The sequence below is a fragment of the Ovis aries genome, chromosome 15, assembly GCF_016772045.2.
Source record: "Ovis aries strain OAR_USU_Benz2616 breed Rambouillet chromosome 15, ARS-UI_Ramb_v3.0, whole genome shotgun sequence".
Classification (NCBI taxonomy): domain Eukaryota; kingdom Metazoa; phylum Chordata; class Mammalia; order Artiodactyla; family Bovidae; genus Ovis; species Ovis aries.
In genome coordinates, this window is record NC_056068.1 from 75,629,370 (window position 1) to 75,649,654 (window position 20,285).

General features: G+C 37.6%; 1 protein-coding gene and 1 non-coding gene across 14 annotated transcripts in view; one reads left to right on the plus strand and one right to left on the minus strand.

Moving 5' to 3' along the window:
- CKAP5 (cytoskeleton associated protein 5) overlaps positions 1–20,285 on the minus strand; it is a 94,643-nt gene that overhangs the window by 19,190 nt on the left and 55,168 nt on the right. For all 13 annotated transcript variants that reach the window (XM_012096359.4, XM_012096358.4, XM_012096357.4 and 10 more), the window contains 14 exons: positions 19,364–19,477; positions 18,972–19,082; positions 17,622–17,714; positions 15,354–15,539; positions 14,758–14,852; positions 11,386–11,443; positions 11,176–11,301; positions 10,442–10,581; positions 10,138–10,312; positions 9,093–9,206; positions 7,902–8,030; positions 3,584–3,778; positions 3,071–3,206; positions 1,788–1,876 (listed from right to left, as the gene is read on the minus strand). In XM_012096359.4, the coding sequence (XP_011951749.3) occupies positions 1,788–1,876; positions 3,071–3,206; positions 3,584–3,778; positions 7,902–8,030; positions 9,093–9,206; positions 10,138–10,312; positions 10,442–10,581; positions 11,176–11,301; positions 11,386–11,443; positions 14,758–14,852; positions 15,354–15,539; positions 17,622–17,714; positions 18,972–19,082; positions 19,364–19,477 (1,761 nt within the window). The remainder of the gene's footprint in view (positions 1–1,787; positions 1,877–3,070; positions 3,207–3,583; positions 3,779–7,901; positions 8,031–9,092; positions 9,207–10,137; positions 10,313–10,441; positions 10,582–11,175; positions 11,302–11,385; positions 11,444–14,757; positions 14,853–15,353; positions 15,540–17,621; positions 17,715–18,971; positions 19,083–19,363; positions 19,478–20,285) is intronic.
- TRNAQ-CUG (transfer RNA glutamine (anticodon CUG)) lies at positions 12,677–12,749 on the plus strand. The gene has a single exon. It is a non-coding gene; the product is annotated as a tRNA-Gln (tRNA).

The window sequence follows — 20,285 nt, forward strand, 5'->3', positions numbered from 1 at the left end:
TTTAAAAAAACTGAGAGGTAAGTGACATAAAAAGCTATGGTTTTTCCAGGAGTCATGTGTGGATGTGAGAATTGGACTATAAAGAAAGCTGAGTGCCAAAGAATTGATGCTTTTGAACTGTGGTGTTGGAGAAGACTCTTGAGAGTCCCTTGGACTGCAAAGAGATCAAACCAGTCCATCCTAAAGGAGATCAGTCCTGGGTGTTCACTGGAAGGACTGATCCTGAAGCTGAAACTCCAATACTTTGGCCTCCTGATGCGAAAAGCTGACTCATTTGAAAAGACCATTATGCTGGGAAAGATTGAGGGCAGGAGGAGAAGGGGATGACAGAAGATGAGATGGTTGGATGGCATCACCGACTCAATGGACATGGGTTTGGGTGGACTCCGGGAGTTGGCGATGGACAGGGAGGCCTGGCGTGCTGCAGTTCATGGGGTCACAAAGAGTTAGATACGACTGAGTGACTGAACTGAACTGAACTGAATGGCAGTCACACATTTAATATCACTTAGTTGAGAAGGCTCTTCTGTTTCTCTGCATATAAAATCTCTATCACATCATTCTAACTGAAGACACTTTGAGAACCTGCTTTTAGAGAAAACTGCTGAAACATTTTAAATACTTAAGATACTAAAGTGGCTCTTAAAAATAATCCAAGATTTAGAATCTTTGTATCAGATGGAAAGAAACTGTGAACATACAGTATACATATTTAAGGTAAAATCTGAATTTCATTACTGGAATTATTATTATAATAAATGCAGCAAAAGTCTGCTATTTCCAGTGAGGCCAGCATTTCTTTCTATTTCAAAGACTGAAGCCATTTAGTCAAAACAAATAAGAGATGAGTTATGTCAAATTGCTTTGTAAACTGCAAAAGTCTGAAAAAAAAGCAGTTTTAAGAACTGAGTCAAAAACTACTTTAAAGCACTTGTGATCAAAAAACTAAAATCAGCACTTGTTAAACATGGGATGAGGAGAGGGAGGAGGACAGGAAAAGAACAGTTTCATTGGACAGTTTGGAAGATCTTTACCCATTTAAATTAACTCACTGAATTCAAGGACCTAAGCACAGGGAAGGAAAATGAGTAATTAATAGTTAGAAGAACGGCCACAGGATGGCCCTTCTATAATGGGGATTTAACAATAAATGTACTGGATAATAAAACATGTCCTCCACTGACACATTTTCATCAGTTACATGTAGTTAATAAAATAGTTTTCTCTAGATTTACTATTGATTGCACAGTTCTGCGATTTCCCTTTTGTAAATATAAAATAGTCAATATTCTGAATACAGTGACAAGCTCTGAATCTTGATACAGAAATTGATGACAATTTGCTGTGATTAAAAAAACTTAATTAAATGAAAAGACACCCGAGGATATTTAAGGCTGAGCATTTGAAAACATTTCTTTAAACTGTTCAATTCTGCATGCATGCTGAAAGGACTGGTGATCTATCAAATCTCACTGGTGTGGGGACAGAAGGTCCTTTGAGTCTAATCAGAACACTTCGTTGTATGATGACTTAACAGGCAAATGTGAAGGAAGTTGCTTACTACTGAAAATCTCCCCCAAAGACCCAGATGACAGAAACCTGGCAGTAGCTCTTGAGAACAGGATGCCTCTGTTTCATGACATCATTAAAACTGAGCCACAGATAAATGTACAACAAGCACTTCATAGATAATATCCCTTCATATGCAGTGTTTTTCTTAAAAGAATGACTTAGTGTAAAGAAATATTTATAAGCAACTCTACACTTAAGCTGCAGAGTTAACATACCTTTGTTTTAGAGGAAACTCCTAGAGCCTTGGCCTTTTTCGGATCAGGCTTAGAGTCTACAGTGCCAGAAACAGAATCTTCAGCAGGTGCTTTGAGAAAATAAAAACACATATTGTAAATACAAACTTTTAACTAATATCACTATATTCTGAGCAAGTTCAAAATATAATGATGGTAAGAAAGCCTACAGTTTTAAATGTATCCCTTTCTAAAGTGTTTCTAGATTTTTTTTTTCCCCTAATCTTTTTTCTCCACAATTTCCTCTTTAAACACAACCTCATGAAATTAGCTCAGAAAATCTACATCTGCTTTATCAACACTTAAACTGCAGTTTTCAAACTATTTTCTAAATAGCAATTAAAAATTAATTAATTTTAAGCAATTAATAGCAATTAAATCTGTCTACCTTTTTGCTAGACGGATACTTCTTTAAAAGAAGGGTCTATCACCTTTGAAACTACAGCAAATTATATATACCAATGGCAAGATTCCAGTAGATGTTATAACTGAATATACACTTTGATACTAGCAATTTTACACATGTAAACTTTCTAACTTTTTAGCACCCCAATAAACAGATTACTGCTTTGTTTAAGCACTAAGTCTAGAAGAGCAGTGGGTACAGGTTAGTGTTTTGTTTATATGTTATGGAATTTTAACATTAGGATGAAGAAGTCAAGAATTTTTCCTTGACAAAGTTGAATAAATATTTGAATGCTGCTTTTTTGTTGTTGTTGTGACCAGTGGGGATTGAACCAGTACCCCTTGCTTCAGTGGAAGTATGGAGTCCTAACCACTGGACTGCCAGAGAATTCAATAAATATTAGAATCGATCAGCAAATAGCCAAGTGCAAGGGAAGAATGAGGAAGCAGAGTCCTCCTGGTTCAGACATTGACTGGCTGTTTGACCCTGTGCAAGTCACTTAACCTCTGGTATTTCTTGTCTGTTAATAAAGGGGATTCAGCCAGATGGCCCCAATTCCCCTTCTAACTATAATATCCAATAGCAGAAAATAGTTATGGAAACCTTAAAAACTGAGCACTTGCTTTCTGGAGTATTTCACTGTGCTGCTCCAAAACTGCTTTTTGAAGTTGGAAATCAAGTTAATTATCTTCAAACCCTCAGCACAGTTACTGGCAGGAAAAAAGGCAACTTGAGGAGTTGGAGGGAAGGCTTGGGATCTAAGCCATGAGAAACTGTGATTTAAAAACGAAGGTTGGATTTCTTTAAGAGTTCCCGCGGCTATTTTAATTCCCCTATAACCCATTCAAAATAAAGTTACCTGAGGCAGGCTGGAATTTGGCTGGAGCTGACCCTCCCACTGGTTTGGATGTTGCTTTAGCAGATGCAGTGGGCTTGGCTGGCATGTTAGCTTTGGCTTTCTCTAACATGGCCAACACCTGATCTTTAGAAGTTGGCTAGGGAGACAATATAAAAGAGGTGAGAGGCCACAGAAATGATATACCCATACTATGCTTACTAACAGATCTGCTGTCAAACGAATCTTTGAGCTCCTGGTTTTGAAATACCAATGAAGGGAGGCAGCACACAATGCAAGAGAAGTAACACATTATGAAGTCACACTAAGTTAGCTGCCATTCTAGAAGGTCACAATTTTCATCCCTGCAAAGCCAGCAGATTCTTTAGAAGTTCTACACTACTAAATATTTGATCTGTGCTCTCATTGGGATTTCAAGTTGAAACTCATAGGAAGTAATATGATCTTTTGCCTCTATAAATTCATGTTCAATATTTTTCTAATGGCTTTTAACAGCAGCAATAATAAGTGAAGTACTTTTAGTTTCCCAGTAGCTTTGGCCATTTTCTCATATCCTAAGTGCATCATGAAGAACGGCAAGGCGTCCTGGGCCTTCTTTCGCACGTCTCCATTGCGATCCTCTAGGCAGGAATAGAGGTGGGGAACACAAAGGATAAGGTCTGTGGGGGTGGAACGAAGAGTCGGTAGTTTCTCAGCCAGCCAGCCCAGAAGCTGTCAAAAGAAATAAAGACCAGTTACATAATTCGTGTAGAAAACTGTTATTATTTCTGATCTTAAGCTTAATTATTTCATCAGTACCAAACACTGAATTAGTTCTCACACTGCAATTTTCCAATATGAAATCAGTTATTTTCTTGTTCAATGAAATAACAAATTTGCAATGCTGACAATCAGTTAAAGTAAGGACAAAGTTTTTTGGACCATATTTGAGCATTAAGCTATAAAGTTTTAATTGTTCTAAATAAAGAGTCGAACACAACTGAGCAACTGAACTGAACTGAATGCATTTTAAAGAAGAAAAACTTACACATTTCTTTTAATTCTAAGAACTATTCAGCTAGAGAAGATCCAAAATATTTATTTGATCAGAAGATGACAAGTTTTACCAGGACTTCTGTTTTCTGCCTCACTTAAGAGAGTGTTTCCCTATACCTCTAAAATAATGTATATTTGTATCTATTTTTAATTGAAATATTTATCCAGATGATTGCAGTTTCACATGCACTTATAAGAAATAATACAGAGAGCGCCCATGCACTCTTTATTCCATTTCCTATACAATCCACTGATTAGATTGTTCCAGTTGGACTTTTTCTCATTTGTGTATGTGTGTATATTTAGTTCTCTACAATTTTATCCTGTGTTAATGTATCCACCACCACTGTCAAAATTTTGAATAGTTCATCCCAAGAATCCCACATGTTGCCTCTTTTATAACCACACTCATGTCCCTCCCCCTCCTCCTCTCTAATCTCTGGCAACTATTAATCCGTCATCTATTTCTAAATCACGAGATTCCAAAGTTATCTAAATGGAATCATATATAATATGGAACTGTTTGGTACTGGCTTTCTCACTCAGCACAATTCCTTGGAGATTTAACTGACTTGTTGCATGTATCAGTGATTTCTTTCTTTTATTACTGAACAGTATCACATATATGGACATATAATAGTTCGTTTAAACATTCGCTTGTTGAAAGATATCTCTTTCCAGATTTTGGCTATTTTGAATTAGTTGCTATGAACATTTGTTATAGGCTTTTGCATAAACATAAATTTTCTTTTTTCTGGAATAACTGCTCAAGATTTGTTGGGTCATACATGGAACAACAGACTGGTTCCAAATAGGAAAAGGAGTACGTCAAGGCTGTATATCGTCACCCTGCTTATTGAACTTATATGCATAGTACATCATGAGAAACACTGGGCTGGAAGAAGCACAAGCTGGAATCAAGATTCCTGGGAGAAATATCAATCACCTCAGATATGCAGATGACACCACCCTTATGGCAGAAAGTGAAGAGGAACTAAGAAGCCTCTTGATGAAAGTGAAAGAGGAGAGTAAAAAAGTTGGCTTGAAGCTCAACATTCAGAAAACTAAGATCATGGCATCTGGTCCCATCACTTCATGGGAAATAGATGGGGAAACGGTGGAAACAGTGGCTGACTTTATTTTTGGGGGGCTCCAAAATCACTGCAGATGGTGATTGCAGCCATGAAATTAAAAGACGCTTACTCCTTGGAAGGAAAGTTATGACCAACCTAGATAGCATATTCTTCAAAAGCAGAGACATTACTTTGCCAACAAAGGTCCGTCTAGTTAAGGCTATGGTTTTTCCAGTGGTCATGTATGGATGTGAGAGTTGGACTGTGAAGAAGGCTGAGCGCCGAAGAATTGATGCTTTTGAACTGTGGTGTTGGAGAAGACTCTTGAGAGTCCCTTGGACTGCAAGATCCAACCAGTCCATTCTAAAGGAGATCAGTCCTGGGTGTTCATTGGAAGGACTGATTTTGAAGCTGAAACTCCAATACTTTGGCCACCTCATGCGAAGAGTTGACTCACTGGAAAAGACTCTGATGCTGGGAGGGATTGGGGGCAGGAGGAGAAGGGGACGACAGAGGATGAGATGGCTGGATGGCATCACCGAATCAATGGACGTGAGTTTGAGTGAACTCTGGGAGTTGGTGATGGACAGGGAGGCCTGGCGTGCTCTGATTCATGGGGTCGCAAAGAGTTGGACATGACTGAGTGACTGAACTGAACTGAACTGAACTGAAAGTTAACTACATGTTTAGTTTTATAAGAAACTTCCAAACTACTTTCTGGAGTGGCTATATCATTCTACATTTCCACCAGGAGAGTGTTCAAGTTTCTCCACATTCTTGTCGATGTTTCATGTTGTCACAATTTTTAATTTTAGTAATTCTGGTAGTTGTCTATCTCACTGTAGTTTTAATTTGCATTTCCTTGATGACCAGTAACCCTGAACACCTTTCATGGGCTTATTTGCCATCTGTAATCCTCTTCAGGGAAATGTCTGTTTATGTCTTTTACCAAATTTCTAATTAGATTTTTTTAACTGTTGAGTTTTGAGTTTTTTAATATATACATTCTTGATGATAATTCTTTATCAGACCCAGAGTGCAAATATTTTCTCCCACTCTAGCCTGTCTTCTCATGTTCTTCACATGGTTTTTTGCAGAGTAAGAGTTCTTAACTTTGATAAATTGTGGTTTTGGTGTCAAGTCTTATGAATATTTTGCATGAAGAACTTCTGTATCCTGAAGGTTTACCCCTATGTTATCTTTAAAAGTTCCATAGTTTTATGGCCTATGTTTAAGTCCATAATCCATTTTGAGTTAATTTTGGTGTAAGATGTGAGATTTAGTCCAAAGTTTAATGCTTTTGGTCTCTGGATGTCAACTGCTCTGGCATCATGTGTTGAAAAGGTCACACTTCCTCCACTGCATTACTTTGGTAACTTCAAACTTAGTTGGTCACATTTGTATGGGTCTGTTTTTGGGTTTCCTCTTCAGTTCCACCTATCTGTGTCTATTCTCCTCCTCCTTACCCCTGCAATCACCGTCTTTTCTCTTTCTGATCACACTGCTTGGCTTGCAGGATCTTAATTCGCAAACCAAGGATTGAATCTGTGCCCGTGGCAGTGAGAGCATGCAGTCCTAACCACTGGACGGCCAGGGAATTCCCCACAGTGTCTTGATTATGTTAGCAATTTAGTAATCTCTAGTACATGGTAAAATCGTTCTTTCCATTTTTTTCCTTTGTCAAGATTGTTTTAGCTAGACTATAAGTTCTAAAATAACCTTGACTTTGTCTCTGAAAAAAACACTTTCTTAAATTTTGATAGGAATTACATTAAATGAACAGAACTGACATTTCTATTATGTTAAATCTTCTAATCCACAAACATCTCTTTGGGTCTTCCTTGAACACTTCATCAGCATTTTGTGATTTTCAGTTTATGTATTTTGTATTTGTTTTAAGGGTTTCATTAAAGGGTTTCCTTTTCTTTGGAGTGACTGTACATTGTAGTGTTTTTAACTTCAGTTTGCATGTGTTCAATGTATTTGACTTCTGTCAAATATGATTATGTTTATTTTGTATCCTGCAATCTTACTGAACTCATTTATTGATTTTGGTTATTGTAGGTATCTTGGGATTTTCTATGTAGACAGTCATGTTATCTGCAATTAGGGATAGTTTTATTTATTCTTTTTCTAGCTATATGCCTTTTACTTCTTTTTTAGGTCTTACTGCAGTGACTAGAACTTCTAGTTCTATGCTGAGTAATAACAATGAACATGGACATCCTTGCTTTGTTCCTGATCTTAGGGGGAAAGTGTTCCGTCTTCAACTACTAACAATATCATTTACAGATGTTTTTTAATTTAAGTTGTAATTCTCTTGTATTATTACTAACTTCCTCAGAGTTTTTATCATGAATAGGTGTTGGATTTTCTCAAATCCTTTTTTTGTGTCAATTGATAGGACTATATGACTTTTCTTTAGTCTGCTGGTATGATGGATTACACTGATAGATTTTTGAATGTTGAACTGCATTTTTATGTCATGATTAAAACTTCTTATTTTACCATTTAAGAGTTGAAGAGAAAATTTCACAAATTTTAGAAAATTATTGCTAAAAAGGCACATGGAAAGGAAAAAAGAAAGCATATGAATAAAAAAGCTCCAGGAATTTGGTTTCATTTTATTAGCTATTTTATAATGAAACTCATTCTATCCATAACATATATATTTATTAGGTAGGCTCAGCAGCAGGAGCAGAGCACACCATATTTGGAGTACTAACCTCTTGCCTCAAGAAAGGATTTTCTTTTTTGAGCTCTTCAGAAAGATCCTCCCCTTCCAACCATTCCTTCATGCCAGTCTGTTCTGCCCAAGCATTCACAGTTGCTAGGGCAGCGGATCGAACATTGTTCTGAATGGAGGAGAAAATCAGCAAACTATCACTATGGTTTGGAGGTAAGGAGTGAAAAGTGTATTACTTTGCAAACATGAACAACAGAGGTTTCTCCACAGATCTATAATAAACATACGTGGAACATTCTTTATCTTCTCTGAAACAACTAGATCTATGGGTGTACTCCAAAGTAAAGTAGAAACTAAAACTCTAAATTGTAATGATCCTATACTTAGTTAATTAGGCAAAACATTGAACTGGGCATAAAATATCATGTTAGGGGAATAAACCCCTAGGTTTTGTTTCCTGAACCTCTGGGGACTCTCATGTCCCTGGTTATCTGCTAAAGGATGTAATTCTATGTGTTAGAGAACTCATAATGGTTAGCTTGAAATTATTAACAATTTAAATATTTTGTTTTAATATTAACTTGTACTCACAGAATAAGAAGGATTTAATGACACGAAAAATATTAAAATAGTCCAATTCCTCAAATTAAATGAATTACACAAAAGTAGACATATTCAAATATTCAATCTATGGATACATATAAGAGCTTATAATTTTCAATGAGACAAATTCTAGGACTGTGCAACTGCAAATATCTTACTGAAGTACTACAAGACTGTATTCTAGTAGTTCAGGGGAAAAGGTAGAAAATAAAATACATTATCTAAAAATTTTTGTTTATTCACTCTTTATACCAATACTTTAAACAATGATATCATAATCATAATAGCAACAATTTTTCAGTATGTACTATATGAGGCAGATACAGGTACTTTATGTACAGACTCTTATTTAATCCTGAAAGAATTAAATTCCACAGATAAAGCACTGAACCACAAAGAAGATAAGTAACTTATCTAAGAGTCACAAGCTAGTAGGTGAGGTATGTGGTCACCTTAATACTGCCTGGGAGGTAAAAATGTTTTATTATTTTCCTTCCAATAGTCTCTTCTCTACAAAAAGTTTAAGACTGTTTACGTGCACTCTTACACGTAAGAAAAGGATTATTCTTAGTCTAAGTAGTGGCTGGCTGTTCCAGAATGGAGCTGCGGTGAAGAGAATCAGGGATACCTTGCTGTCTCCAAGCACTGTGATGACAGGGATGCCTAAGTTCTTCACATGCTGCTTGATGTTTGGGCCTATGGCTACTGCCAGCTGCTGGAGGATAGCCAACGTCTGCTGCACCTGAGTGGGAAGAGCCGACACCTTATGTTCAAATCACAGCATGGTGTGTTCAGAGTTTCAAAAGTTTGCTGCTATATGGTCAATGCAGTAAGAAGTTTCTGGCCTACTTAAAACAAACAGCTGGTTATGATACTAATCAGCTTTGGATAATTTTCAGGTGCTGGCCTCTCCATTAATCATCATAAAAATGGAGTATTAGAATTTTAGATTAGATTATAATGCTTTGTAATTTTAAAGTAAGGTAAAGCTTAGTTGAAGAAAAATGTGACATAAAAATCCAAATCTAAAAATTAAAAATTTAGCTTGTTTGTATTACAAGCAGTTCTATATACAAATAATAATATCAGAGGTCTTGTAAACAGCAAGTCAGGTTCATGAAAATTTGATTAATAAACTTGCCATCTTCCAACAAGTCTTGAGGCACACTCAGAATGAAAGGAAGCTATTTCTAGTTCAAAGAAATAGAGTGATCATTATCCTTTTTCTTTTTCTTACTGGTTGAGGTTATTGGAAAGGAGCCCCGTATCACAGAGGGGGAGAGGAGAGAGGAAAAGAACAGGCTATGGTCTTTTTAAACTGGAGTACAGCTGCTTTGTAATGTTGTGTGAGTTCTGCTGCACAGCAAAGTGAGCCAGCTGCATGTTTACATGTATCATCTCTTTTCTGGATTTCCTTCCCATTTAGGTCACCACAGAGCAGCGAGTAGAGTTCCCTGTACCACGCAGGAGGTTCTGTTTTAATAAATTGGTTCTATTTATTAAAATAGATAAATAGCAATATATTTCATACATACATACATACATACATAAGACACGTCTATATATCAATCTTAATCTCCCAATTCATCCCACCCCTTCCTTCCTCTTTAGTGTCCAAATGTTTGTTCTCTACACTTGGGTCTCTATTTCGAGGAGAGGCATGCTCTACGTACCAAGATTTTATTTGAATCATTAAGCCGACCCTTCAAGGCTGTTGGAAGTTCACCTATGTTTGGCTGGATGAATTTTGCTTCATTGATAATGGCTGCTACTTCATCAAGGCCTTCTTTCCTGATCTTCCAATTCTTGTCACTAATCTTAGACACCAACTCTGAAGTGATTTTATCACTAAAAAAACACAGAAGACAGAATCCTTAATTCCTGATGCCTAAAAGGATCAGAAGTCACAGAAGTCCCCTTGACTGAGAAGTGGAAGGCACCATTAAGACATCATCAAAGAAATCATTAGCAGTAAACCTGATTTCTGTCCTTGGCAAAAGATCCACAGCATCACTGCCCCCGTCATCTGGTTCCTCTCCATCTTCCCCTTCGTCTGTCCCACCAGTGCTGTGTTTAGAAATCCCTCTGGTTGGAGCCGGTGGGTTCTGTCCCTGCATCTACACACAGACAAGTCAGTGAGGCTAATGAACTCAGTGAAGAACGTGATAGCAAACTGGTGAGAGAATGGTGCTTGTGTCAAACTTTCATATTCCCTCATAACACAATATTCACAATAATTTAATTAGACTCAAACTTCAATTCTGAGACTATGTGACAAAAGGTATTTTAATACACACCTATCAGAATCTGACTTCTCAATCATAAAGCTGTTTTGACTTGTATGTCCAACACAATACAGAGCAGTCAAAATTTAGCAATTTCAACTAGAAAGTTTATTCAAGGAAGGACAAGTTTATTTTTTAAAAATTGTTACATTTAGTGTGTTTTTTGAATATGTAATTTTTTCAAAATGTTTAATATGTCAAAGCTACAAAGGATTCCAAGGGGAAAATGTCCCACCCTGTAACTACAGCTATCTTGCTCTCTTCCTCACAAGGCCATCCGTTTCTTATGAACTCTTCCCAGTGATACTGTATATATATAAATGCAAATACATACATATTCTTCATTCCAAATGTTTAAAAGTTTAAAATTAACCAAATCAGCATTCTCAAGTCAACTATGGATTGAATCATCTGTGAAACCTTTACCTTCTCAAATTCTGCATCTATCTGGGATAGGAGGGCAGGCTTCTCATCCTCAAAGAACATTCGCAAAGAAGGACCAACGTACAGATACATCACACCGAGCAGAGTGATGGCAGACGTCCTCACAGCCTGGCAGAACAAAGAGAACCGCTCGGGTCAGGACAGAGCCGCGAAGCTGGCCGTCCCGTCCTACACACGCTGCTGTGTACTCACTGGGTTTGTGGCGGCCAGAGCTGTCTTCACATTGCTAATGAAAGCTTTCACATTCAGTCTAGAAGAAATAATACGTAAAATTAAAAACAAACAAACGAAACCCTCAAAACACTCACTGGGGTTTTATAAAGCTAGACTCCAGAACCGGCTTCCTTTACATACGTCCTGAGTTTGACTTATTCTCTTTCTACACTCATCTAATGTAAGCTTTAAATACTATCAATATGTTAATTTATGCCTAAATCCACAGAATCATACATCCAACTGCCTTTGTGACATTTCCATTTTTATGTCTAGCAGATGTGCTACATCTGTCAATACCAAGCTCCTGACCGCCCACGGCCCAACCCCCAAACCCGTTCTTCTCATCTTCCCCATCTCGGTAAACAGTTACTTCATCCTTGCAGTTGCTCCCAGCCTTCTTTGAAAATTCCTCAGTCATCCTTGACTCCTCTCTCTCTCAAGCCCAGTATCCTGTTTAGTTTTATTTTCAAAATATATTCTAAGTCATAACACTTCCAAGGCTGTATAATTCCTTGTCAGAATTATTTCAACAGTCTTCTAATTAGTCTCCCTGCTTCTGTCCTTGATCCTATCTATTCTGACTGTAGTCTAAATAACCCTGTTAATCTCCTGCTCAAAACCCTCTAATAGTTTCCAATTTATTCAAAACGTTGAGGCTCTACAGGACCTGCCCCCTATTCTTTGAGCTTTCTCCCCTACCACTGCCATCTCCCTCACTCACTCCGCCCCAGCTGCATTCGGAAGAACTACCAGACTCTTACCGTCAGCCCCTCATGTCCTCAAGGTCTATGTCTCACAGGCATTATTTCAGAAAGGATTTCTGTCTTACAGAGAATAACACTACACTAAACCCTCCAAGGTGTTACCACTAACCCCCTATCTGGCTTTATTTTTAATTCCATTGTTCTTATACTTCCTGATCTATTTTTTATTGTTTACTGTCATCTCCCCTTACTCAAATAAGCTCCATGAAAACAGGAATTTAATCTTGACCATACTGTATTCCTGAGGGTCTGTAACAAATGACTAGAATATCACAGGTACTCAATATGTAGTTGTTGAATAAATGACAGATCACAGATGAATTAAAAAGAGGAAAATATTCACACGGCTTTTATGTCATTCATGCCAAAAGGTAGTTTTTACATTAACGACTCTGCAGTTATGAAGGGATTTTAACAATATCCTCAACTATAGGAGGACACCACAGATACTGACACAACAATTCTTTGCCTGAATAACACTTAAATGATACGTTCTAGGGAATTCCCTGGTGGTCCAGTGGTTAGAACTTGGTACTCTGAGTGCCAAGGGCTTGGGTTCAATCCCCGATCAGGGAACTAAGGTCTTACAAGTCACGTGGCATGGCCAAAAAAACATAATTTCTAGAGTATTGTGTCTTCGTTTGGTGGACCTAAGAACACTGCAAGCAGCCTACTGAGAACATGTGAAAAGCATCAGGGGACAGAGAAAGGCAACACAGAACAACAGTTAGAGTCTTCCCGCTCAGAGCCAGAATGCCTGAGTTCAAATTTTCGCCTTTGCCATTTTCCAGCTGTGACTTGGGCAGATCACTTTCTGTGCCCTAGCTTCTTCATCTATAAAAGGAAGAGAACATACCTCACATGGTTTCTATGATGATTAAATCAAATGAGTTTTTATTTGAAAGTGCCTGGCATAAAATAAGCTGCATAAAAACTGTAGTCCCTCCTTATCTGGGATGGATACATTCCAAGACCCCTCAGTGGATATCGGAAGGTATGGATAGTACTATATAGACTATTTTCCCCCATACATATGTACCTATGATAAAGTTTAATTTATAAATCAGTCGCAGTAAGAGATAAATAATAATTATAGAATGATTATAATAATATACTGTAATACAAGTTATGGCAATGTGGTCTTTCTCCTTAATCAATTTTTTCAACTCTATCAGAAATGCGGCAGCAGCTGCTTCACTGATAAATGCAGCTACTCCAGTAATTATTGTATTTTTCAGTCCATACCTGTTTCTGAGTCTGTGAGGCCATTCTCACTTGCACTAAATGGCTTGGTGTCACTTGTTCATGGCATTCCTTACTGAAGTCCTCATACAGACTCCACGCTTTTGGGTGGAACATAGTCCCATCAATGACATTTGCTGCTCATGCCTTCCATCCACAAATTTGATGCCTTTCTATCTTAACTAAGCAGCTACAATACTTGCAGTTTGAGGTGTGAAATTTCCTTTTCCTTTACAATTTATTGATAGAAGATTTGCTCTTACTGTGGATCTTAGCAACCTCAGCACATTATTTTCCTCTTTCCTTACTGAGTTCAGAACTTTGTCATGTAAACGAAGCACTTTGCACCTTCTCTTTAGCATTTCCAAATTGCCAGCATCTCTATTCTTGCCCTTTGGGACCATTACTAAGTAAAATAAGGGTTACCTGGACAGAAGCACTGCAACATCACAGAGGTGATCTGATAACTGAGAGAGCGCCTCTGACTAATGGGGGGAACCCACTGGACAAAGGCATGAATCACATCCTGAGCAGGATAGAGTGAGATTTCACCATGCGACTCAGAATGGCCCACAATTTAAAACTTATGAATTGTTTATTTCTGAAACTTTCCATTTAGTATTTTTTGACTGTTGTTGACTGCAGGTAACAAACTGTGGAAGGAGAAACCACAGACAAGGGGAGACTACTGTAAACCGATGTGTTCAACAAGCAAATAACTTTGGGAAAGAGAGGGTTAAACAAGCATCTGTGTGACTTCCCTTGGGGTTCAGAGGTTGAAATCCACAGTGCAATGCGGAGGAGAGGGATTCAATCCCTGGTTGGAGACCTGGGATCCCAAGTGCTGTGGAGCAATTAGCCTGCACACTGAAGCTGTTGAGCCTGTGGGCTCTGGAGTCCATGTGCTGCAATGAAAGATCCTGTGTGCTGCCACTAAGGCCCGACACAGCCAAATAAATTAATAAAAGTAAAGAAACAAGCACCTTTACTGCAGGACTTCTAAGAGCGTTTAATTTTCCAAAGTGCACTATAGATTTCTAAACTAATGTGATTTTATATAGTAATTTTCAAACGTATTTAACTACAAATCCTTGGAACTGGCTTTTCTGTGGCTCAATCATAAATACTGAAGAAAAACAACTTAGAGAACCCTCATGTTAGTGGATATCAAAATGCAGGAGGACAAGCCAATACAGGCTTTTTAGGAACAAAGGTAGTTTCGTTTTACGTAAATTAGACAATCGAGCTCTGGCTTCTCAGAAATAAGCAGCGACAGTTACAACAAATATAATCACCAGTTAAGAGAGTGGCAAAACAAGTACTTGCTTTCTTTCTGACTTACCCAGAAAAACCAAATTCTTTTATTGCATTTGATAGCCAGTTCAGAGTTTCTGATTGATTCTTGGGATTCTTCTGTGAGAACGCCATTGACATAACCTAGAACAGAAAAACAAACATACAAAAAACCAAACAGATCTGAGTTTTCTCTCATATTTCTTATAGAAATAAAGCTTGACATTAAGGTAGAAGTGGATTGAGCATGCCTTTTCTGATGCTAAAGCAATGGCAAGAATGCCTCAGAAATGTTTAACTTGAGAAAATAAGGTAAGTGGCAGTAGTATTAAAGGCATTCTCACAGTATTGTAAATCAACTCTACTTCAATAAAAAATTTAAAAAGAATTCTGGACAGTTTACAACTTTTCATTGGTGGTCTCTTGTAATGTCGTAAGAGAAAGCTACTCTCATCCTTAATAGAATATTCTTGACTGAGACAATTTTGATTATCATGCAATAGTTATTACTAAAGGTAAAAATTAAAACGCAGTATCAGAGTGCTTTTACTTGAGAAGAAAAGAACTGAAGTTTAACTAATAACCTTAAATTAAAACTGGGGGAAAAACTGGGGAATCCTGAAGAAAGAGCACTCTGCCACTGACCTGTTCAGCTGTCCACGGCAACACACACGCTTCAGCTATTGCTGTCATAGCTTCTTTTGCATTGTTCCCACATTTCACATCTCCAACCTTGTCTACAAGTCCATCCAAGACGATCTGTGCTGAAGTTTTGGAAAAATTTCCCTTCTGGGCAATCAAAGCAACTATGTGAAGCTTCATTTGCATCACCTGAACAAGGGTAAGTATCAGAAAATTATAAGTAAGCCAAAGACATCTTTCTTCTGCAGGCTATGCCATGTGGCTTGCAGGATCTTAGTTCCCTGATCAGGGATTGAACCCAGATCCTTGGCAGTGAGAACACAAAGTCCTACCCACTGATCAGGGAATTCCCCCTAAATATTTATCTATTTACTTATTTTTATAGTAGCCTGAAGATGTAACAGTTAGGGACAGCTGAGAACATGACCAAACTAAAATCAAATTTTAGACCAAGAAACAAAATAATATTTATTCTTTAATTATTATCAATTAAAGTAGCTGACTTTAATAATCAATAAAATTGATTATTATCAATTTTAAAGTAGCTAAGAGAAAAAAACCAAACCATTCAATGTTTTAAAATACTAACAAGCAATGTTACTGTGTGAAGTTTATGAATTGAAAAACATACAGTAATTTCTATATTCTCCTCCTCTGATGGTTATTTGCCTACAGTACTGAGTGCACACCCTGAAGTCCATAATAAATGACCATACTAACTCAGAGTCCTACTAAGAGTTGCCCACAAAAAAATTACAACCCTCATGTATACGCAAACACACACAACCCCCCGAAATTGAGAGATTTAAACGACTTGTAGCTTTTTAAGAGGAGGAATGGAAGCAACTGTGAAAAACAATTTAAAGATGTTACAGTGACAATGGCAGGTGTTTGGGATTTCAGACCCTTTTGACCATAAACGTTTTCCTTTGTCCTGTTTGAATATTTAAATAACAGGCGTTGGCAAGAAAGCAGAGAAACAGGCGCTCAGCTCTCTTGCACTGCTAGTGTGAATAAGGTTTGGCAGTTCCTCAAGAAGTTAAACACAAGAGTTATCATAAGCCTTAGCAATTCTACTTCCAGGTAGGTACATGTATTCACGTGAAAACCTGTACATGAATATTCACAGCAGCATTACTTGCAACAGCTCCAAAGCAGAAGCAATATAAATGCCCATCAACTTATGAATGGGTAAATAAAAAGTCGTATATCCACACAAGGAATACTGTTTAGCAATAAGAGACTGCAGAGTTGATGCATGCTGCAATATGGATGAACCTTGAAAACATTATGCTAAGTAAAAGTCAGACACAAAAAGTCACATCATCCCATTGATGAAATGTCCCGGAGAAGTGATACACAGAAAAAGTAGATTAATAGTTGCCAGGGACTGGGGGTGGAGACTTGGGGAGGAATAGTGAGTGGCTGCTGATAGGTATGGGGCTTTTTGGAGAGGGGGGGGGTGCAATGAAAATATTCTAAAATTATATAGTGGTAGGAGTTGCAGAGCTATGTGAAGAGACTAAAAACAGCTCCACTGTACCCTCTAAAAGAGCTCTATATGCTCGGGAAGTTATTATAAAGAAAAATATATAATAATGCAGTGCTAAGAACAGTGTGCTAGGGAACTAAGGATCCTGAATGGAGAATAAGAGGTGGCAGAATAGAAGTAAAGGGGAGACTAGCATGAACCCAAAAATAAACCTGATACATTTCACACTTTCATTTACCATCTAGAGGAGAAGAAAACTCTTCTCATTCTCCTTCACGTATCACTTTCCTGGGTCCCCCTTTACACCTACTTCTTAAGACTAGAAAACGGCATTGCTCAACTTCATCTCTAGTATCAGTTAATGAGTTAAACGGCCTATGCAGTCATTTTTTATTAGCAATTTAAAGACTACATTTACTGTTTATCCAAAGAAATAAGAAAGCTATCTCATTGTTTTTCCTCTCTAGATGACAGTAAAAGGCTTCTAGGCCTAAATAATGAGAAAAATGAATATATATGAATTAGCAAACAATAAGTATTTGTGTGTATATATATATACACAAATACTTATTTATATATATATATACACACACACACACACTCCTAAATGGACAAAGTTAAAGTTTAATCAAAATGCATACATTCTATCATTCATTGAAAATTACATGACACAGTGTCTGACTTAAATCATTACCAAACTATACCTCTCTAATACTCCATAGGATGATGTAATGAAAATTACTTCAATAAAAGATATTAAATCTCTAATTAAAAAATACCTGAAAATTAGTTTCTTTCCATCCAGGTTTCTTGGCCAGCATCCTCACTAATGCCTGACAAGGCATTTCAGTTCGGTCCATTAATTCAACAGCCTTGAAGTAACACAAGATAGTAAGGGATTAATAATGAGTTCCAAGGGAAGAGCATATCCAAAATCAAGGAAGTGTTTCCTCTAAAGGAAGGAGGGGAATGGAAATGAGGTGGGTCACAGAGAGAGCTTATTTACTTTTTTCTGTTATAATGCTTTGTTTCTTGAGGTGGATGTTTGGCATATGGTTGTTAACAGTGATGCCACTGAAACTCTTTTTTTCTTCCACATTTCAGGAATTCACAAATAGTTTACCCCATGGAAAGTAACATTAACAGTTTCAATTTGTGTAGTGTATGGCAGAAACTATTTATATATATTTTGACTTATTTGATTTTCCTAAAAACATAGCAGAGTAGGTTGCTGCTGCTGCTGCTAAGTCACTTCAGTCGTGTCTGACTCTGTGCGACCCCACAGACGGCAGCCCACCAGGCTTCCCCGTCCCTGGGATTTTCCAGGCAAGAACACTGGAGTGGGCTGCCATCTCCTTCTCCAATGCCTGAAAGTGAAAGTGAAGTCGCTCAGTTGTGTTTGACTCTTCGCGACTCCATGGACTGTAGCCTACCAGGCTCCTCCAACCATGGGATTTTCCAGGCAAGAGTACTGAGTGGGTTGCCATTTCCTTCTCCAAATAGAATAGGTTAGATGTGTATAAATACAGGTTTCAAAGAAGCACAAATTCAGGTCTAAATCCAAGTGGTGGATGCAGGACTGGAAGCCAGGTCTCCTGGCTCAAGTCTCAGGATTCTTTCAGTTTCTCCACACTCTTCCTCATCAGAACCAAAGAGTGTGTGCCGAAATGAACCACTGTGCTCCTGTCCAACACAGGTTTTTTCTTTTTAAAGAAGCCTCTCATACCAAGTAATAATGTCTAGTCTTCTAAGAATCATGACGATAAAAAGAGAAACATAGAAAATCGATGAGGGGTGGTTTAAGTGAAGAGACCTGTTTGACAAGTAGGTTTAATACCATATAATATTAAAATTCATGTCTTATAATTCAGAACAAACCTAATTTTCTTGAGTAAGCACTAAGTTATGACCTGACAGAAAGTTATGAAGCCACAGAAAGCAGATGTTGAAAGATAAACCCAACACAGCTAAAAAGCAAACAAAAACCCTGCCTCATCTTTAGTTAACATCCATCAAACATGCTCACTGATTATAAAACACAGCAATTAGGACTAGTTCTTCACCGGCCAACTCATCACTTCTCTATAATGTAATTTTCTTTCACATTCAACTCATCCTCATGCGCCCACCTTCTGGAACTCTTCCATACAGGCCAGCCTTTCCTTCCAGTTACTGCTGTCGAGAAGCTGTATACAGGTAGCAGGAAGGACAGCTGAAGCTTTTTCTTCACATACTTCGATCTGTAAGATACAAAACATTAATAACTGCTTAAGGAAACAGAAGAAAAGAATGTAGGAATACTCCAACTAAGACCACAAGGACACTCCCAAAGGTGTGCTTTACTATCTGAGGACTCTATTACACCACTATAAAGGGGAAGTTTGTCCAAGGCATAGTTTCAGTAAGTTAAAAAGGTATCAATTAACCATGTTAGAGAGCTCAGCAAAGAAAGAACTCGAATCTCCTCGAAGCCATTGACTTTGTGCTGTCCCGAGTGTGAGGCATGCTGGGTAAGACTGACCGAGAGCTCAGGCTCCACTATTTCTTTAGTCTCTACTGCTTTCTTGCTCTTGGTTCCGGTGCCTCCTGTGCCTCCTTGAGCAGCTGGCTTCCCCTTCTTTGGTGGCCCACCAGGCTAAAAGCAAACAGAAAAACGTTAAACCAGGTAAGGATTCAGAATAGTGATTCTTAGACATTCTTAGACAGATCTGATTAAAATGAGGGATCACTCAACCAACAACAAAAAAACCCATCTTTTTTTTTTGTCCACAGAATTTAGCAATTTCAAGGGCAGACTGACCTCGTGAAGATCATTCATGGGGAAATCTACAGAAGCTGTATTAAGAACCTCGAATTCTAAATGAGCTAATTGAGACTAATGAAATACAAATGATGAACTGGTTTTATACTACATGTATTTACAGATGAATTTGAGAATTAATGTTTGGTGCCTAAAATGCCTCTAGATCTTTCTTACACTAGTAAAGGACAGTTCCTCAGTTATAATATTTACTCACTATTTGACCAGAGGTACTCCACTAACATGAGATTATATTATTAGTCACTGTAGAACTATCTACTCTGTGAAGGAATAGGAGTGCTATACCAATTTCAGTGAGTGTTCTAGTTATGTTGAAGATGGCCATCTCACTGAATTTTTTTTATTGTTTTATAAAAGTTTTCCAGATGACTTGCTTGGGTTTTCTAACAATATACTCATATAATCTATAAAAATGATATATTTAATCATGTCAAAGTTCCATCCATTTCTATATGGTTAAGAGTTTTTATCAAGAAGACATGCTGAAGTTTATTATGTTCCTTTTCAATGTCTGAAATTAGATTTCTTTTGATCTATAAATTCAGCGATTTTTCTAATATTAATATCAAACCATCTTTGCAATCCTGGAATAAACTTCAGTTGGCCATACTTTTTATTGTAC